Consider the following 24,448-nt stretch of genomic DNA (forward strand, 5'->3'; position numbering starts at 1 on the left):
GCTTCTGCATAGAAAGACCAGATACTGGTAGCAAAGCCAGCCACTTTCATTCTCATTGCTACTAGTCTTTTCCCCAAGACACGGCAGCCCGCCCGCCCGCCCACCCCCAAGCCCTGCCAAGAAATTCTTTGCCAAAACCCACTTCACGGACAGTGAAGAGGTTGCATTCGCAGCAAACTATCCCTTCTCCTCCTCCTTTCTTTCGCCAAAACAATTTTGAACGATAGTTTTCAGTACCAGTCACCTTATTTCAGGCACTTCCCAACAATTCCCCATAGCAGCTAAATCATGACAGCGAGTGAAGGGCTACCAGGAGCTCTCCACGCAAATTAGAATGTCAATTGCACCAATTTTTTTTTTTTACCAGCTTCTCTGCCAAAAGTGGTTCTAACCCTAATTAAAGAGGTATTCCAGCAAAGAGTTTCTCTACTAGGGTTACACATGGAGAGGGAATCCCAAAACAACAGGCTATATACAGACAGATTAGCATTTTCCATCATAGAGACGAAGGGTATATTTATTCCTGAGGATGGCCATCCTCTGATCTGTGTGCCAAATTTCAATCACCATCTCGCCTTGGAATGAGCTCTACAAAGCAGCAGCTGTTATGTACATGATCTCGGCTCCCATTCCTTGGAGAGTGTCCCCCACAGTGGCAGAAGAGCTCCGGGACAGACGTTCAGCTGGATTGTCCTTAGGCGGATTCACCGACAGGAGTGGAGCCTATAGCTTTCTTCTTGGGACGGGCTTTCACTGCCTTCAGTGGAGGCTGTAAAGCAAGAGATTCACAACATTACATTAGTGGCAAAAAAAAAGATATTTTGAAAAGTGGCTTTGTTTAATTCGCCGCTGAGCTAACAGCTTTGAAAACTGAGCAGCATTGCTAAAAATGCTGATTCTTAAATCCTCTGTTTTACTGCTACTAGTACTCTTAACAACTGAACTAGTAATTGTGATCTCTGGAAGTTATTTAACAGTATGCAGTAGCATACTTCAATAAAAACTGAGGTAAACATGTATACTTATTTTATTACAGTCAATATTACAATAATACAGTTTTTATAAGAAAGATTTTTTATTGGGAAGGTGAGATAGAAATTTAATAAGTATCCAAGCAACCAGCTTAAGGAATTTTAGCATGAAAAGACAAAAATTTAAGAAAAAGGAATAGGAACCTTTCTTTCCAATCACCCCTTTAGTTCAGGTAGCAGAACTGGTTTCAAGGGTGAAGACTTTAACAAATACGAAGACAGAAGGCATGGATGCTTATCGGTTCTGATTTTGATTTTAAGATTAGAAGAAGACACAATAATAATCAGTAATTGGAGCTATTGCCATCACCCCCATATTTCTATGGAGGTAACATTTCAATACTAAATGCTGCAATTGTCTCTTTAAAGCAAAGGGAGGAAAATTGTTTCTTATTTTAATTCTTTAAACTATCCCTTCCAGTGGCATGGAGACTTGAATAATTCTGTTCTATGTCTTCTCTTCCTTCTCTGTTGAATTTTAATAATCAGACTGAATACTGAGTAAGCACTTTTAGCTGAACAGCCTTAAACTCATTAATTGAATTTAATTTCTGTTTCTTTCCTGAAAACAAATTAATTATGTCTAAAAAAAACAGAAGATGAATAAAGTTTCATCTGTGGTTGGCTAGGTTAGTCCATCCCCTTACAGAAGAACTAGTATAGTCAGTTAACTATCCTGATGAGAATGGTGCTTCTGCAGCCAATATTTTAACCCCCAATTGGAAAATGTACATTCTCAGTTCTGATTGTATTCAGGCGAGAATTTTCAAGAAACAGTTTGCTCTCCAGACAGTGATGAAATTGCAATGCATGTGATGTTATCAAGTCAAATCATGCCACGTGTTACTATTTATAAGGAAATGGTTAACCGAGGCAGGAATGTTCTTTATCAGAATGCTTTCATTTACTTAAATTCTGGCTGAGTGGAAAAATAATGTAAAACAAAATTGAAAGCTGATGATGACCTATAAAGTCCTAAATTTTATTTATTTATTTATTTATTTATTATTGGGATTTATAAATGGCTTGGGTCCGGGTTATCTGAGGGAACACCTGCTGCCAGCATCAAGCTCCCTTCGTCCTGTGCGCTCCCACAGGGAGGGTCTTCTCAGGGTGCCGCCGGTAAAAGATTGCCAGCGGATAACACCCAGGGGGAGGGCCTTCTCTGTGGGTGCGCCTGCCCTCTGGAACCAGCTGCCTGTGGAGCTTAGGACTGCCCCCGACCTTCGTTCATTTCGCCAGGACCTGAAGACCTGGCTCTTCGAGCTTTCCGGCCCAGGCTGAGAATTTTAATTGGGGTTTTTATTTCTTTAGGGATTGATTTAATCTTTTTAAATTGTTTTTAACTTTTGTATCGATCTTTGTTTTAAATACCCTGTAAACCGCCCTGGGTCCTTCGGGAAAGGGCGGTATATAAATCCAAAAATTAAATTTAATTAATTAAATTTATTGGAAAAGGCAGACACTGTGAGGTGTGAAGTAAAAAAAGTATTAAAAAAGTGTACCATGTATGTTTCAAGTATAATTCAAGTATTTCCACCCTTTATTTTTTTTAAGAAACCACAATTTACACATTAGAGAATCCATACACCAGCAGGCCATTTCACCTCAGTCTTTATTGTTTTCTTAGGCGCTTTAAGGCTCTGGGTTCGTTTTGGAACTTTATCTCCTGTATCATCATCAGATGGCTCAGTTCTAGAGTCAGACTGTGTTCCATTATGTCTCTGAGTCACAGCCATGTCCTCAGATGAAGAGTAACAAGATGCACCTAAGGAGAAAAACAATAGTGGGGCTGCTTCATAAAGGTAAAAAAGATACTCAAGATACAGAGGTTTTGGGAGGCAAGGGAAAAAAAATTGAGTATATTTATCTACGAGGAATTGAACTCAAGGTCAATGGATGGAAATATGAAATTACAAGTATTTCTGAATCCCACCATTGAAATTCCACTCCTTTACAACAAAAGAGCAGCAGTGGCTTCACAACCCAATCTATTCCCTCCACTCTAGGCAGCCTTTCTTTTTTGTTTCTATTTTATAGTATACTTAAAAATGAATAGTAACATTTATATTTACATTATATTTATATTTATTAATTTTTTATACCGCCCTTCTCCCGAAGGACTCAGGGCGGTGTACAGGGCAATAAATATTAAAAAACAAAGCACAAAAGTTAAAAAACAATTAAATAATTATGCCCGGTATATACAATAGTTAAAACCATATTAAAAACCCAACCCCAAACCCATCAAACCAGGCCGGATTGCTCTAATAAGTAAGTTTTTAGATCCCGCCGGAAGGAGCGAAGGTCGGGGGCCATCCGGAGCTCAACCGGCAAGCGGTTCCACAGGTCTGGCGTGCCCACAGAGAACGCCCTCCCCCTGGGGCCCACCAGTCGACATTCTTTGATTGGAGGCACCCCGAGGAGGCCCTCTCTGTGGGAGTGCACTGGACGGAGGGAAGTTGACGCCGGCCGCAGGTGCTGCCGTAGGTAATTTAGAATATGAAAAGCCTGTTCATACAGATATGAAATAAAATTCTCCTGTTCATACAAAATCCCCTTTCCAAGTCAGGTTCATTGACTGGATAAAGATCTAGATGGATAGAGTGCAAGAATCCAAGCTAAGGTCACTATATGCAAGGAGAAGAAAACTCCTGTTTTGTATCCCGCTCTCTTTTACAGGTGGCTGAGAGGGATGCACTTTAAAAATACAGGGGAACAGATGCCCTTTGATGCAGCAGATAATATTTTCCTTTTGCCAAGAAAATGCCAGAGGTAATTACATCTTCTCTTTTTAGATAGGCTCTTAAAACTTTGATATAAAGGCTCTTATACTTGCATTCATAGGACAATATAAAGTCATTTATAAAGCATTAATGTGTAAAAATAAGTCTCTTGCCAATTTATTTCTGTAACAGGTACTGATTTTTATTTATCTGTTCTCATTTATTTGCGGTGTCTGTATGGTGCTTTAAATTATAAACCGCCTTCAGTGTTCAGTTTGATCTGACATATAAATCAATAAATTTAATAGAGACTGACTTCACTAACCTGAATCATCAATAGTTTCAAGATGGCCCTTAGAAGACGTATGCATGTGTGACTCGGGGCTTTGCAAATGCATTGTGTCATCATCTCGAATCAAAGTCAAATCTTGCATGCTGAAACTCCGAAGTTTTTCAGACAAAACCCCCTGGCCCTTTAAAACACAATTCCACATTAAAATTATTCACATGTACTATATCAGAATGCGTCTTAAGGGGGAACATTGAAATAACCTTTGATGAAAAACTAAATACAAAGGCAAGATAATGGAGCATCAGTGACACAATCTGGATAGAAAATGAAATGACTGTCTTTTCTCTAACATGAAGAAATAGCCCAAATGGCATGTAGCTAGTTGACAGTAAGAAAATGAATGCAGTGAAGGGAAACACCAAAATTACCAAGCAGAATGAAACAAGCAGATATTAAATAAAGACATAAGGAGTTACCTTTGCAGCTGCAGTAACTGCTGCATTTGCTGCCAGATTTAATCCTCGCTTGCCAACACGCATCATGGTTTCATAACTCCTGTCACGGGCCTGGCTAATATATTCATCTATTTCCTAGGATTTAAGAGGAGTAAGACTACATTTAGAAATTAACATTATTTACCTATAGATTTCTAGCATAAGTTGCATTCAGACAAGATCCTAAGTGGAGTTCACTAGATCTTGATGCTTCAGGACTGAAATAGAAGGCAAATCCTCCGATCTGTCCTAATGAATCACCTTCTATCAATAATAAATTACTCCCAACTGTACTAGTAAATATTTCTTGATCAGGATGGGCTACAAATTATCTCTAGATGATATATATCATGGGATAAGAAAAGGTATATGGAGCAAATAAGAAAAAATGTTATATATTCCATAACTAATTAACAAAATAGTTTCCTATATAACGTTATAATAATTTCCTATGTAATAATATAGTTTGTCAATGCATACCAAAATTCAGCAGGAAAGGGCCACAAAGTACCTCATACTGTATGGCTCATGCTGAGATTCTGAATTGGGATCATCATATGATTACAAGCAAACCTATTAGCACGAGATAAAAAGACATCAACTGAGAAGCTTGGCTTATTTTTATTTTAGATTATCGGTTTGATAAAGTCCCTGATAAATACCCAGTATGCATTGTAACAGTACATTATCTACTGTTTTAGGTGGCTGGTGTTTCATGGCTGTTTTTCAGATATTTAATCATTCTGCCTTGGTGTAAAGATTTACTAAACGGTGTGGGCACTGGAATTCACTATTGACACTTCAATACTTCAGTGATTTTAATGATGAACTTACATGAGTACTTCAGTTTAATTTAACCTTTTCACCTTTGGTGGATATAAAACTAAGGGCCAAGCTAGACATAACTTGGCCATTTTTATATGAAATCTAATTCCCTTATAAAGCATATAAATTTAAAAGGCCCATTTTTAATTTTAATGTATTAATTTACATTAATTTTTAATTACTCTCTTTGAGATTTTGATATGCATAAACCACATTAGGCATAGTCTACAGAAAAGGATGGATGGATAAATAATAGGTAGGCAGGCAAAGAGATGGAGATAACAACAGATCACATCGAGATGAAACTGAAATACATTTAATACACATATCTGATATTAACACCAAGAAATGTAGCTCACACAAATACTACAAATGTTACATGTATTGTAGCAAAGTTAATCATCAATATTTATAACTTTAAAAAGATCACTTACACCAATATTTTATCAGAGAAAACAAAATTGATCCTGGAAATGTTCTTTCAAATCTCCATTTTTTTACTAAAGTTCACACTGTAGAAATATTTGGCAAAATATGTGGTTTTAGGAGATGGGTGGTATAGAAATGTGATAGATAGATGATAGATAGATAGATAGATAGATAGATAGATAGATAGATAGATAGATAGATAGACAGACAGACAGACAGACAGACAGAGACAAGACAGACAGACAGTGATAGACAGAAAGACAGACAATTTGGTATTCAAATGGAGCCACTGAATGTTTTGTACAGCACCATTGTGATGATCTAAAAGGTTAGCTGTCAAATACATTCTTGATGCCAGCCTATAGAAAGTAATTTATTTATTTATTTAATCACATCTGCATAGCTGCCTATTCACATTCTCTGGCTAATGGGACCTTCAACACGCCCCTCCTGCTGGATCTGATGAAACAGGTAGATGTAACCTGGGAGAGTCAGTCCCTCAAATATCCTGATAGGGCTTTGCTTTAAAAGTTATAATCAGCACCTTGTATTTGACCTGGAAGCAAATTGCCAACCAAAGCAGGCCAGGTGGCAGGTGGCAGAGGTGCGATGTAGGCAGATCTCACATGCATAACTCCCTATGCTTCTGCATTTTGCTCCAGCTGAAGCTTTCAGATACTCTTCAAGAACAGCCCCATGTAGAGCATATTACAGTAGTCCATTTGGAAGGTGGCTAGGGCATGAGCAGAGCCTCCAAATTCCAGAAATGAGCGCAACCGGCATGCCATTTGTGCAAAGGCCCTTTTAGCCATTATTGCCACCTGCTCTTTGAACAGAAGTTGTAAGTCCAAAAGAATCACCTAGTTGCACACTGGGTTTGTTAGGTTTGGGGCATGAATGTTGCTAAATCCCCAGATACAGAAGGCTCTAAAATCCAAAGCCACTCAGTCTTGCCAGGGTTTAGCTGAAATCTGGTGTTCCCATCCAGACCCTCAAAGCCTTTAGGCACCAAGAGAGTAGATAAACAGCAGGTCACCGGGGCAGAGATGTATCATGAGCATACTGGGTGTCATCAGCCTATTGATAATACCGGCTTACCCCTTGGTGATGGATGATCTACCCAGGCATTTCATGTAGATATTTAATAGGAGTAGAGAAAGTACCAAGCACTGCAGCATTCTGCACAGAGCAGGATTTCTTACTCCCGATCAACACTGACTGGAATGGGTGTTGATGGTAATTTGACCAGATCATGAACTTTTAATATTTGCTATCTACCTAGTGACTTCTAGGGGTCACTAGGGCCAGTGAGCTCTGGTGTTGGATGGGCACCAAGGAGATCCAGGCTTCTTGAGTTTCCATAGGAAAGCAAGCGTATAAAATTAACAGATCAAATCACTCAATCAATCAATAAAAGTTCATATAGTTATTTCTTTAAAAAAAAAACAACAACACAGAATTCCCTACTGAGTTTACACCCTGAACAGCAAAAACTGTAAGGACTAACAATGAATATTTTGCAGTATGGAAAAGTAACAGTTTGAGGGATTAATTTATGCTGGAGGCTGTTTCACTGAACTAAATATGAATAAACGCACATGATTAAAAAGTACAGATTTGTGTACTCTAAACAAAATTAACTTACTTTGTAAACTAGTTGAGCTCTGAGAGAAACGATAGTGCTGATGCCTGATAACATAATTTTACCTTACTTAGAACAGAATCTTCAACAGAATCTTAAATGGAGTAATTAGGCTCTTCCTTCTGAATGCATTTGATATGATCTGTGTCAAACGCATTCAGAAGGAAGAGCTTAACTATTTCCTAATTGGCACTTCTGGGTATTTTACAATTGAAGCGTGAAAATTTTAATATATATGGATCTTTTACAGCTGACATAAAACAGTATAATGTTGATTTGTATTCAAGTATAAAAGAAACACAAATTGCAGCTTTTGGCAGTGTGTGACCAACCTTTGGCTTGGAAAAGGGGGTCTTTTTTGCATCTCTACCAACAATAACAAATCAACAAAACAATAAATCAAGAAAATATAAAATGTATTTCATAAGATTTAAAGTTGTCTAGAGGATACAATTTATAGTTCAGTGCATTACTAGTTCCTAACACGATAAAAATTTATTTAACTGAATTCTTTTTTAACATTATTCTTTTATGCAATCATTTTCTCCATAAAGACCTAATCTCTTATTTTACTATGATGCTGTAGAAAGTGAATCATTTGCCACCCGAAGCCTAAAATTCTATGAAATTATGATATAATAGGTGGCACAACATATTGGAGCTTTAAAAGTTAGGATCAACTTAAAGTTACCAGCAACTTTGACTTGATGCTGATTAAAGAAAATAAATTTAACATTCCAGCGAACATTATTACTCTGAAGGAGGAAAAATTGCACAGCTCTTCTTACCATTTAGCAAGAGGTAGCATGAACTATTTTAAAAAGGAGGCACATGACCAGAAACACCATGAAAGCACTCTGCACGTGACCAGAAACACCAGGCGATCATCCAACTGGCTTTGGGTGGAAAGCACTCTGCACATGACCAGAAACACTTGTTTGCATGGAGCATCACAGCAATTTACTCCTCAGATCCCGATGGGTGATTTCCTGGTGTTTCTGGTCAAGTGCAGAGTGCTTTCTTGGTGTTTGTGGTCATATGCAGAGTGCTTTTCCCAACGAGGGGCAGGTGATTTCATTGTGTTTCTGGTCACGTGCAGAGTGCTTTCATGGTGTTTCTGGTCATGTTCAGAGTGCTTTTTCCCAAAACTGGGTAGGTGATTTCATTGTGTTTTTGGTCATGCACAGAGTGCATTTAAACGGAGAGTTGCAACAATGTTCCTCCCCAAAGCTGACACTGATGCGATGAAAAGAATAATGCTGTGAAGAGGGATTTTGTCCAGTTTGGACTCCAAACTTTCCTGTCCATGCAGGCCCGTTTCTGTGGTGCATCCAACTGCAGCTAAATGCGGCTGCAAACTTTGCAATCTGCTTGTTGGGTAAGAATTTGAATGCGACTCAAAACAAACCTTTAAAAAAAAACAAAACCTGACATCCCACCCCATTGCTTCCCAAAGCTGCCCTTATTTTCAGAGCAACACACCCTCAAACATTAAGCAATGTGCCTTTTTAAAAAAAAAAGTTCCAGGACTCCCCATTTTGAAACCCCTACCCCTGCCATTGCATCCGTGCCATTGCCCCCAACTCCACTCTCCGCCCATCCCTGCCCCCTCTGACAGCCTGCTCACCCAGCCAGCCGGCTCTCCATCCAGCGATCACAGCGAGTTATCCCCACAGGGAAGTTTCAGTGTTGCAAAGAGATGGCGACAAGAAGTTGGCAGAGGGGACTTGGTGGTGGTGAGAAGGTTGCTCCCAGTTGGCCACATTAAGCTAGCAGCATCAAGTCATCCTAGACCCCACTCAGGTAAGCTGATCCCAGCCTAACCCAAATTCCCATGAATAAGGGCAGAAAAAATTCTCTTACCATTTTTCTATATCAGGGCTTTTCAACCAGTGGTACGGGTACCACCTGTGGTACACTGGCACCTGGCAGGTGATACGCGACCATCCTAGAAAAGTGGTAGCGGGGGAGGGGAATGAGCTGAACCGGTGGCAGCACCACACAAGCCTGAGCGAGAGACGGCTGGAGCTGCAGGGCTGTTGGGGCTCAGCGAAAGCGCCAGGATCAGCGCCAGGCTCCAGCTGGAGCTCGACACTGATCCTGGCGCTTCTGAGCCCAGAAGAAGTGCCGATCAGCTGGAATGTTGCAGCATCTCCAGGCTCTTGTGATTTACATTTAGATGCTTGGCAACTGATTCATATTTATGACGGTCACAGTGTCCCAGGGTCATGTGAAGTGACCAAAACCTGCTGCAACCACCCAGCAGTTGGGGGGAATAAAAACCAAACACCCCACCCCACCCCACCCCCACTGCCAATCCTCAATAGAAATGCTCACAACAATGAAAACCTGAGACAGGAGGAAAAGCCCCGCCGGGCGGGCAGGCAGGTGTCTTGCTTGGCTGTGGCTTGGGGGGGCACTTTTTTCAGTGCCATTGTAACTTCGAACAGTCACTAAGCGAACTGTTGTAAGTCGAGGACTACCTGTACTTTATCAATTTTTTCCTTTTTTTTTTTTTGGTCATCAAGTTTTTGACACCTTGCTAGGCGACTGGTGGTACTTGTATGTTGCCATATCCTAAAAGTGGTACAATGGGTGAAAAGGTTGAAAAGCCCTGTTCTACAGTTGCAAGAAAAAGTATGTGAACCCTTTGGGATTACGTGGAGTTTTGCATGAATTGGCCATAAAATGCGCTCTAAACGTCATGTAAGTCACAACAATAGAAAAACACAGTCTGCTTAAAATAATACTACACAAATATTAGCTGTTGTCATGTTTTAATTGAACATAAGATGGAAACATTCACAGTGCATGGTGGAAAAAGTATGTGAACCTTTGGACTTAATAACTGGTTGACCCTCCTTTGGCAGCAATAACCTCAACCAAACGTTTCCTGTAGTTGCAGATCAGACCTGCACAACAATCTGGAGTAATTTTGGACCACTGCTCTTCACAAAACTGTTTCAGTGTAGCAATATTCTTGGGATGTCTGGTGTGAATCGCTCTCTTAAGGTCATGCCACAGCATTTCAATCGGGTTGAGGTCAGGAGACTGACTGGGCCACTCCATAAAGCGTATTCTGTTCTGTTGAAGCCATTGTTTTGTTGAATTACTTGTATGCTTTGGGTCATTGTCCTGTTGCATCACCCATCCTCTGCGGAGCTTCAGTTGGCGGACAAATGGTCGTACGTTTTCCTGCAAAATGTCCTGATAAACTCTGGAATTCATTTTCCCATCAATGACAACAATCCGTCCAGGCCCTGAGGCAGCAAAGCAGCCCCAAACCATGATGCTCCCTCCGCCATGTTTTACAGTGAGGATGAGATTTTGATGTTGGTGTGCTGTGCCTTTTTTTCTCCACACATAGTGTTGTGTGTTTTTCCCAAACAACTCAATTTTGGTTTCATCGGTCCACAGTATATTTTGCCAGTAGTGCTGTGGAACATCCAGGTGCTCTTTTGCAAACTTCAAACGTGCTGCAATATTTTTTGGGGACAGCAATGGCTTCCTCCGTGGTGTCCTCCCATGTCCTCCATTCTTGTTTAATGTTTTCCTTATTGTAGATGTGTCAACAAAAATGTTAGCGTGTGCCAGAGATTTCTGTAGGTCTTTAGCTGACACTCTAGGATTCTTCTTTACCTCATTATGCGCTGTGCTCTTGCAGTCATTTTTACAGGATGACCACGCCTAGGGAGAGTAGCAACAGTGCTAAACTTTCTCCATTTGTAGACAGTCTGTCTTACCGTGGACACATGAACATCAAGGCTTTTGGAGATACTTTTGTAACCCTTTCCAGCTTCATGCAAGTCAAAAATACTTGATCGTAGGTCTTCTGAGAGCTCTTTTCTGCGAGGCATGGTTCACATCAGACAGTGCTTCTTGAGACCAGTAAACCCAAAACAGGTGTGTGTTTTTAAAGGGCAGGACAACTGTCAGCAACACATCCAATATCATCACACTGATTGGAGTCAAGGTTGGCTCACTCCTGGCTCCAATTAGCTCTTGGAGAAGTCATTAGGCTAGGGGTTCACATACTTTTTCCACCTTGCACTGTGAATGTTTCCATCTTATATTCAATTAAAACCTGACAACAGCTAATGTTTGTATAGTATTATTTTAAGCAGACTGTGTTTTTCTATTGTTGTGACTTATATATGCCCTTTGTATATGCCCTGTGAACCGCCCTGAGTCCCCACCAAGGAGAAGGGCGGTATATAAATTAAATAAAACTAAACTAAACTAAACATGACATTTAGAGCACATTTTATGGCCAATTCATGCAAAACTCCCCGTAATCCCAAAGGGTTCACATACTTTTTCTTTCAACTGTATATGGCCTCATTCAACTGTGATAAAAGATTTTAGAAATTCTTTTAATGGGAATGGAATTTGGCATTCTTGCACTTATTTAGTGACGAGGAGGAGAAGGAGCATATATGAAGTACAGTACATTTCATTGTACAATAATCTTTCCAATAGTCTGCAACCTCCCTCATGCCCAATACTTTGGCTAACAAATCAGGAGGGAATTCTTCCCCTCAAGCCGGCCCTTGAAATATTTTTGAATAAACTCTGTGCAGATATTACGTAGGCAATTTCGAAAGGTTATTTATGCCTGGCTCTAGATGCCATGCATTCAGCATGAATAAACATGGGCATGATAAATTTCAAGGGTTTCCCCCCCCCCTGCAACCCAACTACATTTGAAGTGACTCAAGTTTTCATGTCAGATAATGGGGCAAATTGCAGTACCTTCTCCTTATTGGAGAGCGTTGGGTGAACAAACTTCCTGTATAGGACGCTGGATCCCTTGGTATAAGGAGAGAGCAGCCAGATCACAAATGCCATTTTCAACTCGAAATAAAAGGGAAACCTGAGAGAAATGGAAAAGCTAGAATCAAGCTCAGCTTAGAGTCAGACAAAGGTTGACAGTCCAGAATAAGATGGAATAAGCAAAGGGAGGAAAAATGAACTATAGATAGAATAGAATCAGCACCACAAAGACAGCTACCTTCTATTTTCTCCATAACAACAACCTTGTGAGGTGGGTAGGACTGAGAGAGAGTGACTGGCAACAAAGTCCCTCAGTCAGCTTTCGTGCCTAAGGGTGGCCTAGAACTCATAGTCTCCAAACGGGCTCTCACTCTTTTCAAGAATGCTCTTTTCTGAAATTTCATTTCAGATTTCTTTTATAAATTTAATAAATACTTCAACAAAGCAAACATAGAATTAAGGGCCAATGGTTGTACCATTTAATATTTTTTTTTCAGATAACAATAAATTATCCTCACTGTGGGGATTTACCAGTTCTTTGCCTCAAAATCACCCAACATTCTCATCCCAGTACATAACCCAGTGATTCACGTCTTTTGAACAAGTTGCCAGTAAGGTGTATTTAAACAGAACTATTACTGTAGGATTGGAGTAACAACTCTTTCCTCAATGAGTTTTCAGAGAACAAATACTTTGATGTTATTTCACAAAGCAAAAGACACTGACAAGTTGCAATAGTACGAGAAACAACCATTTTATTCAGAACCAGAATCCAATTTTTAAAAAATTACTCTTGGAAGAAAAAATAATATATTTTGCCAACTTCAAACATTCAATTTATGAGATATATCATATGTGATACAGCAAATGAGTATTTCCGCCAAACATTTAAAATAAAAGAGATTTTGGGGAAAAAATTCAAAGCAGTCAAGAATGAGAAAACAGAATACTTTACTGAAACACTTCACAATACAAGTTTTAGATTAATGAATTAAAAATATTACAGTATCAAGTAGTTCCTATCACTTGTAAAGAACTTACCAAGATAGAAATATGTCTGTGAGTGTTTCTGCTGTGGTGAAGAAAGCAAATACAATCCAATACATCATCCATTTAACCTGCAAGGTAACCATTGCATTAAAAGTATGCTGAACATTAGGCCTTATCTTAAAACAAATATTTCATTTATAGGTACCAAACATTCTGAACAATTTTTTCTCATATATAAAAACAAATATTTCCACAAACATCACTTTATAATTGATAGTTTGTAAGCAAAGTTTGTCATGCATGTTCTTCCTTTGCCACCCCACCCCTTTAACTCCCTCAAATTTTATGCAGTTTATAACTGATATATTTACCGTCCAATAGCTTGTCTAATGAGAGGTAACATTGGAAGCAGAGGGAATTTCATCCAAAGATGAAATCCATGGAATTTTTCTGCTAATGGAACTTCTCCATTACCCCAAGGATGGGGGAAAGCTTTTTGCAATCCTCTGCATTTTTTCAAAACTTGTTTAAAAGCTTAGAAACCCTAAGTGGCATATTTAGAGTTACAGAAAACCAATGAGTTCTCCAAAAGAGTGCAACAAGTATTTAGGATAAAAAAATATTGCCTAAAAGACCCACATCAACTTCATGATTCAACACAGCAATTAACAGCTGATATTGTTTTATTACAACGTACTCCATACAGGTAGTCCTCGACTTACAACAGTTCACTAAGTAACCAGTTTAAGTTACAACGGCCCTGAAAAAAGTGACTTATGACTGTTTTTCTCATTTAGGACCCATTGCAGCATCCCCGTGGTCACCTGATCAAAATACAGATGCTTGGCAATTGACTCACAATTATGACCGTTGCAGTGACCCGAGGTCACGTGATCCACTTTTGCAGCCTTCTGACAAGCAAAGTCAATGGGAAAACCAGATTCACTTAACAACCATTACTGATTTAACAACTGCAGTGATTTGCTTAACAACTGTGGCAAGAAAGGTCGTAAAATGGGGCAAAATTAATAAATTTTATTAATAAATAAATAAATAAATAAAATTCACTTAACAAATGTTTCACTTAGCAACCAGAATTTTGGGCTCTGCTGTGGTCGTAAATTGAGGTCTACCTGTATAGCAGATATTTGTATGCCAGCATCTTGATTGCAAGCAGGCAGCCAGCCAGCCAGGCGCTAGCTGCTGTTCATTAAATAAGAGCGTAAGAACATTAGCAGAGACCAACAATATCACGTGTCTGGTCCAGCATAATGTTACACAGAAGTCAACCATATCCTAGAAATTAGACTACAGCCTGTTTTCATTGTGCTGGCTAAAAATTGCTTTCTCAATGTATAGTATAAAACAGGTTATTATTTTTTAAATTTTGGAGGAATATATCAAGGCTAAAAATAATTGATAGAAGTACTAGACAAATACCAATCATCTGTCTAGATTTCTTCATAGGGCTTTTTTTGTCACAGAACGCACCAGAAGAGAGTTCCGGCACCTTTTTTCGATGGATTTTCCAGAGTTGCGTTCTTTTCCTATTGTTTTCCTTCCTATCCTCGTTTGTTTTTGAAAATGCCCCGCTGGCAGTACGGTGCGAGCGGGGTCCCCTCCAGCGCTGTCTGCCTCCTCTAGGAGGAGCCATGAGGCACTGGAGCACCACAGCCAGAGTGTGGCTTGATTGGCTGGGTTGGACCATGTGGTGTGGAAGCCGATGGTTGTGGTGGGAGACACATAAACATGGAGGCCATCTATCACAAGAGGTTGAGTGAGCCTTTTGCCTTCCCTACACAGAAGATGGGGTGTGAGGTTAAAAGGAGGCGAAGCGAGAGGAAATAAAGGCGACTGGCGTGGAAGCTTGCCCGACAGTGAAAATTTGCAGTTTCAGTTCCTTGGATAGTTCAAAGGCTGGGATGTCTACAAAAATCTCTTTTTAGTCTTTTATACTTTATATTCAAACTGCAGAGGGGAAGAATAAGAATAAAGCCAATGTCGTGATTTAGAGGTATTATTATTAACACTAAAAAGGTAAAGGTAAAGGTAAAGGTTCCCCCGCACATGTGTGCTAATCATTTCCGACTCTAGGGGCCGGTGCTCATCTCCGTTTCAAAGCCGAAGAGCCAGCCCTTGTCCGAGGATGTCTCCGTGGTCATGTGGCCGGCATGACTAGACGCCAAAGGCGCACGGAACGCTGTTACCTTCTCACCGTAGTGGTCCCTATTTTTCTACTTTCATTTTTTACGTGCTTTCGAACTGCTAGGTTGGCAGAAGCTGGGACGAGTAACAGGCGCTCACTCTGTTACGCAACACTCGGGATTCGACTCACCAAACTGCCAACCTTCTGATCGACAGGCTCAGCGTCCTAACCCATTGAGCCACCGCGTCCCTATCATTAACACTAATATATATTAATTATGTATTGGTCAGATGTAAAGGTAGATCTACAGTATGAGGTTTAATCAGATCTATTTATTAAATTGGGTTTAACTTAAAGGTAAATTAAAAGTAATCTGTTCACTGACAAAGTTTCAACTTTAATTTGTTTCAACACAATATCCATATTAAACTCCAAATGTAAATTTTTCCACCTTGTTTGACAACTTCTTAAAAACAATTCAGTCTTTTACAAGCAACCAAATTTTGTTTTATTGGGCCAAATTCGTTCCATGCAGAAAGCTGACATTTCCACTCACTAAACTAAATGGCCATGCCAGTGGCAAATGTCTCAAAAGATTAATAAAATGCCTTCTTGTAATTTAAAGCCACACAGTGCATGGTAACATTAATAGTATTAACTTACCTTGAACAAAATCCTAGTCTTTTAGATACACTAAAAATTGAAGGGTTTTTTCTTTCAACTACAAAGGTAAACCTTGTAGGGTAGGCAAGGAGGGTTGTATGACGTGGGTGAGTTCCAGCACTTTTTTTTTTACAACAAAAGCACTGTTCATAACCATCTAAATGTGTGACTGTCCCAAAGGTGCTTTTTCAAAAAGCAAATGGACTTTCTTTGTTTTTTCTTGAGACATTTCGCTTCTCATCCAAGAATGCTTCTTCAGTTCTGAATGAATGGTGGAGAGTGGAAGGATTTATATTTCTTGCAGTCATCTAGTTGTTAGCATTCTTTCTGAGAGTAGTTGAGGCATTTGGAGGTTTATCTGTGCCCTCAGAGTACACCTGAATAATGTAAATGGGTGTGGAACCTTCTTGGAACTTCTTGAAAGGTTGCATTTTGAAAAAGCACTTTGGGGGACAACCGTGACCTGGATGACTGAGAATCTCCATAGACATTTAGGTGTGTAACTGTTGTATCTTTGTGCCATCACTGAATCTTCCCACATTTAACTTCATCTGATAAAATTATAGTTATTAAACTCTTAAGGAAAACAAAATCGAAAAGTGAGTCTGAAGATTTCCAGAAGGATCTTTATAACCTGGGTATATGATCAACCAAATTATTAATGTGATTCAATTTAAACACATGTAAACAGACACACGCTTAAGCAGAAGAACCCTATCTTCACATCTACACTGGCAGAATCTGACCTATCTGTAACCAACCAGGAAAAAATATATTGGGATCATACTGGATAACTCAGTGAAGATACTGTGCTGAGACAGTGCGCAGTGAAGTATAAAATATGCAAATTCTGAAGAACTGAAAACAAAAATGCCAATATTGTAATGCTCTTATTTAAATCCATATCTGATTTAGAACATTGTATACAGCTTTGGTTGTTACAGCTGGAAAAGGGTACAATAGAGCTGAAAAAAGTGCAAGAGAGGAATATTTGTCTGTCTCCTAGTTGCAAACATTCCAGCAGAATCTAGTTGGCAGCTGTGAGAAACAAAGTGCAGACCTAAGATGGGCCTGGTCTGATCCAGCAGAATTGTTTTTCCCCCCCTTTCTTATGAACATGTGTCCTAATATTACAAAGAAAAAGAATTATCAACACTGTCAGGTCCAAACATTAACCCTTTACCCATCTCCATTCTAAACTATTACATAGTATTCTTTCCTAATTAGAGAGCTTTTTTAGTTTCCAATCACATAAACCACAAGGAAGCTATTGAAAATATCTTTTGAACAGCTGATTCAGACTTGCAAATGCCTGTTCTAACTATAAAAAGATAAAGCCTCCATCCAATTGAGCTTAACTCCTTGTGACTACATGGATAAAACCGCAGCATTTTCATGGCAATAGTGCAGAGCTTGCCATTGTTTTTTTCCCAGGATGTTTTTCAACTTTCCAGTCTAGCCTACGGTCTTTTAATTCCCTGGTAGGAACTCATTCAAGTAGAATTCAGGCTAGGCCTGTCTACTTCTGAATCCAGACGACGTTACTGTCATTTTGTAAGCTATGAAAAGCATTTTATTCAGACAGGCTTTCAAAACTCAGTTAGTGACCGAGTTTTGGTCTTATATCTGGCTTCAAAATTTAAACTCTTTGAATTGCTTACACTCCTCTTTGCAGTAGTTGGTTCAAAACAGAGTAAATACAAAACAATAACCAAATTATAATAAGATGAAAGTAAATAAGCACTATCATAATTTTCAATAATACCATAACTATCAATGCAATTCCTAGTACCACACCTTCAGGAGCAATTTCCACACCATTCCCAAAGGCCCTCTGAAAGAGCAAGCACATTTTTTCATCTCTGGAGCTGCACTATTACCAAGAAGGGAGGTCACCAAGGGACAGGCTTCTCCTTGGGGTCCCTCCGGCCATCCTCCCTATGAAAACACACCAGACAGGCAGATTCCATTCACAGAAGGCAATTTTGGGGACACTTGGTTATTAACACACCAAAGTAATATCCAGCAGAATGAACTGTATCTGGAAGCCTATTGGCAACCAGTGGAATCCCATATTAGAGGTACAGTATACGACAAACTGAAATGAGTCAGTCTCTATTTGAGTTGCTACACTCTGGATGGTGTAGCTTCTAAATCAGACATGTCAAACACAAGGCCCGGGGGCCAGATCCGGCCCGCGAAGCCATCCTGGAAACAGTGAGGGAACAGCCCCCACTGCCTTGGCCCTGGCCCAGAGACCCTCCTTCCGCCAGAGACCCTCAGATCTGTCCCACTCCTGCCCAGGCCCCCATAGGCACCCTTGATGAATGATGTAGAGCTGGCCATGCCCACTCAATAGGCCATATGCACTCTAGCCACGCCCACCCAGTAGGCCACGCCCACCCAGGCCACACCCACCCAGCCCCCTGAGGGCAACCACAATGCTGATGTGGCCCTCAATGAAATTGAGTTTGACACCCCTGTTCTAAATGAATTTCAAGAGCAGCAATATGTATGATAAATAATAGTAATCCAAAAGCTGAAGTGATAAAAGCATGAGTGTTGTATCAAAGCCTCCCAGTCAAGGAATGTCTAGTATCTCCTTCCACTTCTCAATCAACAATTCCTACTCTTCCAACATCTCTGCATATATTTCTGTTCTTCCAGCTTGGTTTCTGTCAACTACAAACTTTTCCAAACTGATCAGATTATTTTTTTATTTTTATTTTTTTTAATTTATTTTAATTCCATTTATATCCCGCCCTTCTCCGAAGACTCAGGGCGGCTTACAAGCTTAGCAGTAGCCTTCATTCTATGTATATGCCTGCTTATTAGGGCTTTCACACACACCCCAAGCGGCATTTTTACAAAGTCAGCTTAATTGCTCCCAACAATCTGGGTCCTCATTTTACCTACCTGGGAAGGATGGAAGGCTGAGTCAACCTTGAGCCTGGTGGGACTTGAACCTGCACTAATTGCAGGCAGCTGGTGTTACTGCAATTATCTCATGTAGGTTACAGTGCTGTCTGCTCTTTCCACCTGCTAGTTTTTCCTTCATGGATACTTATTCACAAGGAGTAGCTTTAATAGCGACCATGGTTTGTGGAATGTTATTTAATGCTGTGTTTGGCATGTGTTCATATTTAACCATATGGATTGCTGGACAGTTGTAATTTTGTTTCCACTGCATGTGATTAGACGCAAACTGCAATTAGGTGATTTTTCTAGTTTCTAATACACAGTTTCCCAAGATCTGGGGTAAAGAATATTATACATTTTTATATTTATAAAATATACACTTTATAATAAATATACAGTCTTTGGTAGAAAATAAATAAAAGGTTAGCGAGGTGATGCTGAAAAGTTGTTGGTATTCCTAATCTATAGCAATTTGGGTATAGTTTTGTGTCATCATTCTGGGTAATCAACAGATTTTCATGCCTAATTTAGATTTTAGTGGCAGAAATGCATTTCAAACTCTGATCCTTTTAAGTCAGGATCAGAGACATAAGCCTGAAACCTAGTTTAGAGACTGACACAGATGATTATCACTGATAGCCTACCCTGAAAACTGGACAATTGATATTGAAGGCCATTTATGGACAATGGTCACTGACATAACTGTCCACATTTAGTTTTTGTATTTTGAAGAGCAATCAGAAGCATTTACAATGGTCACATTCTGTGGCAGGAATAATGACTTTACTATAGAAAGACACAAATAATAACTGTTTTATTTTCAATCTTATTCCAATCATTTCTTAGTACGGAATTTGCCTTTTTCCACTGCCAGTTCATACTTAGTAAGTTTTGTAAGTTTTCTATTGTACATTTTTTGTAAGTTTTCTATTGTACACTTAAGACTTCTCCAAGATGGTCAAGAGCTATTATAAGATGGGTGGCTGCATACATGATTTAAATAAATAAATAAATAAATAGAGATAGTTTTTCAGGACAGGCAACTTACGCTAAGTAGCAGAAGCCTAGGAGCCCTACTTTATGTAAGTTCCTTTATTATTTTACCATGCTTAGTTTGGGCTGCCCTAAAGGAAAATGTCCTGTCAGATTATGTAAGATTCTTTCTGTTACATCTTCTATTACAACATCCACCCACCCCTTCCTTAACAAACTGCGATCAATAAGGTGGTGATCTGCCCAATGTCTCACTTGAGTTTCCTGACATTATTGTATTTTAATTACATTTTACTATTGTATTTTAATAGACATCTACTGCATACAGTCAAGCTTTTAAATTCTTGTAATTTCCCTGACCAGCTCTTTGAATGATTGAGTTGGGACAAAAATCTCTATAAAAGTACAGTAGAATCAGATATAGTGGTAGTCTTTCAGTTGAGCAGTTTTAAAAGGGGATGGGTCAAATTCATGGAGGATGGGCTATTAATAGCTACTAGTTTTGATGACTGTTGTTACTTATGGAATTATAGGTAGCATGCTTTGAGTATCAGCTGCATCATACTCCTGAAGAGGTCTCTCCTTCTCTTTAATACTGCAAACAAAGCACCAATCTACAGGATCTTATTTATCTCCAAAAATGCCCCTAAATACTGTGAAGACCTAAAGTGTATGTGTTTTTAGAAAATAAAAATGGTGGATGATTGCAGTTTATTAATTTCTTTTCAAGCCTAGCACCACCCTCCAAAGGCAATGATAACCTTGGGATGAAAGCACAGCTTCATAGCCCAGAAAGAATGACAGGAAACCTCTCCACCAGTTTGCTTCTAGTAAATTGGTATTTTGTACCATATTAATAGTGGATTTATAAATGGGTAAGTTTTCCCCGACTGACATTTTCACTCCAGACAGGATTTCACAATATCAAATGGGTGCCTGGCCTAAAAAGATTGGAACCCTTGATTTGCTCCAGAATATTTAGAACTGTCTTTCTTCCTCCATATATTGTCCCCACAAGATATTTCAATTTTTTGTGGAACTCATGAGTAATCTATAACTTTTCATTTGTGTGGGCTTCAGAACAACCCTGGTTTGGAACCAGTAATATTAAACAGGTAATTCATAGCATTAAAAGATTTTGGGGATGAGTTTGGCCAAAATAAAGAGGCTTCTGCAGTTTACGGTTCCAGAAAATGGACACACATTTTAGCCTTCCATGATGGTAATATTACCACCTCACCAGTCCCATTTTATGACTTTTGGGACAAAAAAAGAGACAGTCATTAAAAAGTTTGTATAGTGGGCCTATTCTAAGTAAGTAACTAAGGCTTTAGAATACCATGGCAAAGGCTTTTTCAGCATTTCCTTGGTGGAACAATCTTTGGAAGGAAGAAAATCTCATATTACTAATTGTTTTAATAAAAAGGACAAATATGTTGCAAGAGGTATCTTGCTAGTGTGTTTGACAGATGTCTTTAATGTTCATTTATTTTGAAAGGACAAAAGCTTTTTTTGAGCTATCTTGACATCTTTTTGATGAAAAACAAATTCAGGAGAGCTAAATAATGTAAATATCACATAATCAAAACTGGAACAAGCATTCTCTTTATAAGAATAATGTATACTTCTACTTTCTAGTTTCCTCTCAGAACAAGCATGACATTAACAATTGGAAGTATGGGTATCACAAAGAACAAATATACAAAGACATATGCTCTGGGGAGTCCCATGTTGTTACCTCAACATAAAGTTAAAAATTTTCAGAAAAAGCATGAAATACTGAAAATAGCTAAAATTTGGCATATCCATGCTAGGCCCACAATAATTTCATATCTGCTGTTTATGAAAGCTAGCAATGTGAACGTGGAAATGTTGCTGGATACCAGAATCAGTGTTATCACAAATCTTTTGCAATTTGCAAACTTCTAAAAGCTGCTCCAAGAAGACTTTTAGCCCAGATTGTCAAATGCAGCCAATTGATTACTTCCTGCTATCCAGAGTCATTGAGTTTGATTGAATGCAAGTTCAATAAATAAAAATGATCCTACAAAGAAAGTATATACTTCATGAAACAGTATATACAGCATGAAACAACAAAATAAGAATATATATTTAAAAAAGCAGCGCTGAGACTAATTTCAATCTTTCCCATACTTCTTTCTATTCCAGTTCTTTACCTATTTCTCATTATTCCTGACACATGTTCTTTTGCTTTAATTTCCCTATAGCAAAAAACAGTCTATTAACCTTTTCATGAGTTGCTAAAAGTGGTCTAGGGATGTTCAATACTGTATTTTACAGTCCAATTAAGAACCTTCATTTTAAATAGATTTTTGTTTCTTAATTTCATAATAATTGTCAGGTGACACACCCAGTGCTAAGTACTTGGGACAATCCTTCAATACTCCAGTGCTGCAATAAAACCCCCCCCACTAAAATCGGCAATAAAACTGAGCATTGGATTTTCACCAGTGACATTAAAAAGCACTTTTAGCCTCTCATGCTTTTTGCAAACATGTTAGTGACATAGTCATTGTTTTAATGTGCAAAATACAGTGTTTAAGTTGGCTGAAGCCTGCAAGATGGTAGCTATTCTGAAGACAGTGGTACCATTAGAAACATGTTTTAGAATAGCTAGTAGTTTATATTAGCTGTAACTTTTACAACATTAAAAGCAAGAAGTGATTAGCTGACGAAGCATATGGTGACATCATCAGCTTATCTAGTTTGTGTGTATGTGGTTTGTGTGTGTGTGTGTGTGTGTGTGTAGCCATTATATGGGAAAATGCTCAAGCGCAGAACAAGCATGACAGTTCTATCCCACAGTACGTTCACATCAAGTAAACAACTAAAATCTCAGCTTCTTGCCCATTCACAAAACCTGGTCATTTTCCCCCGAACAGGAGACAAATCACGAATACCAGAATCAGGGCCGAGAAAGATAAGTTCTTAAAACAAATACGATGGCTTCCTCGCACTTACATATTCTTTCACATTTTTCGTCTTCACAGCTTTGTAAGAAGAATAGGCCGGGTACAGGGTGCCAAAAACCAGACTGCAACCGGAGTTTAAAAAAAAGAAAGAAAGAAAGAAAAGAAAAGGGGTGGGGTGGGGTGGGATGGAGAAGAGAGAGTGAGGCTCCATTTATTCAGGGTGGGCGTCAGACTCTGGCAGACCCGAGCGACTTCCAGTCCCCACCCCCCCACCGGCCCATCGAACAGGCCGAGCAACGAGGCGCTCTGCTCTTCACCTGCTGCATCCACAGTTCCCCTTCCTCATCGCCCAGGCTGGTCAGGCTAGCTCAGCCGACTGTCTATTTCGCGGCAGTTTCCTCCCCAAGGGGGGGCGAGGGATCCCCGGACATCAGGCAACGCCCCGTCTGGTTTCTCCGCCGCCGGGTTCAGGGTGAGGAGCGCTGGCCTCCCTCCCGCAAGCTGCCCCGGGGAAGAAAGGCCGGGGTGGGTGGGAGGGTGGCACGCGCTAAAGCCCCGGGGAAGGCAGCCCTGCCGACAGCGCGAGCCCCCTTGTCCCCATCTTCATCCCGTTGCCTGGCAACGGCACAGGCAGAGCCAACCGCCCAACCGCCCTCCGCCTTCGCGCTCTTACACCACCAGCCGGGAGATGATCCAGGACACCATGGCAAGCAAAGGCGAGGAGGCCCGGACTCCTCCGGCAGCGGCGGCGGCGGCGGCGGCGGCGATTGGGAGCTGGCTTTCAGCACCAGCTGCAGCAGCGGCGGCGGCGAAAGAAAGCGGGGCGCTCTTAAAGGGCAGGTTTCTGCAGCAAGCGTAGCCCCGCCCCGCTTCCTTAAAGGGGAGGGGCCGCCGGCGCGTCGGAGGGTAAAAGAGCCGGCGGACCGCATCCCGGCCAACTCGACTGTGGGTGCGCGCGCCCTTCTCTTCCCGGGAGCAGATCCTGAACTGGGTGAGCCGGCCGGCATTGCGTCAAACGAGACACCTTGCTGGCTAAAAGAGTCCGTCGTAGAGCAAAGCGGTGCGAGTAGCACGTTAAGCCCTCCTTCAGCCTTACAAGACCTGGGGTGGCTACTCTGAAAGGTTTACCCCAGGGCAGGGGTAGGCAACCTCGGCTCTTTTATGACTCATGGACTTCAACTCCCAGAATTCCTGAGTCAGCATAGCTGACTCAGGAATTCTGGGAGTTGAAGTCCATGAGTCATAAAAGAGCCGAGGTTGCCTACCCCTGCCCCAGGGCAACATGATGATGATGATGATGATAACTTTATTGTCACTTTGAATGTACACCAATCGGCATACATCAAAATGAAATTTCGTTGCATACAGCTCTCAAAGGGTCACCACCTCCGATATATACTCCTTGTTCGGGGGCCCGCTCAAATTTCACATGGTCCATTTTAGTCTCTAGTCTAGGGAGTGAACTGGCAAACAGGACAGATGGAAATGGGGCTCCATGTGGATTAGCCCTCAAGTTAGCTTGTATTCTGACAACCTCGCCTTCTTTCCTTTTTCTGATCCTGACTCTTCCACCCTTTCCTTAAAGAGGCCTT

The 24,448-nt window shown here is 40.2% G+C and overlaps 1 protein-coding gene across 3 annotated transcripts; it reads right to left on the reverse strand.

The window, feature by feature from the left end:
* Positions 1–528: 528 nt before the first annotated feature.
* Positions 529–23,561, reverse strand: REEP2 (receptor accessory protein 2; the record flags this gene model as incomplete). Of its 3 annotated transcripts, none has more annotated exons than XM_083357234.1 (8): positions 529–769; positions 2,639–2,799; positions 4,083–4,230; positions 4,526–4,639; positions 12,192–12,312; positions 13,254–13,330; positions 22,906–22,978; positions 23,530–23,561. In XM_083357234.1, 8 exons carry the CDS (start codon positions 23,559–23,561, stop codon positions 695–697), a joined length of 801 nt encoding a protein of 266 aa, XP_083213360.1. In that variant the 3' UTR covers positions 529–694. The 3 variants fall into 3 exon arrangements, with proteins under 3 accessions (XP_083213360.1, XP_083213359.1, XP_083213358.1); XM_083357233.1 differs by lacking the exon at positions 23,530–23,561 and adding an exon at positions 23,174–23,410; XM_083357232.1 differs by lacking the exon at positions 23,530–23,561 and having other exon boundaries at positions 22,906–23,277.
* Between the last annotated feature and the right edge of the window lie 887 nt (positions 23,562–24,448).

Source organism: Vipera ursinii, assembly GCF_947247035.1.
Source record: "Vipera ursinii genome assembly, chromosome: 2".
NCBI classification, from domain to species: domain Eukaryota; kingdom Metazoa; phylum Chordata; class Lepidosauria; order Squamata; family Viperidae; genus Vipera; species Vipera ursinii.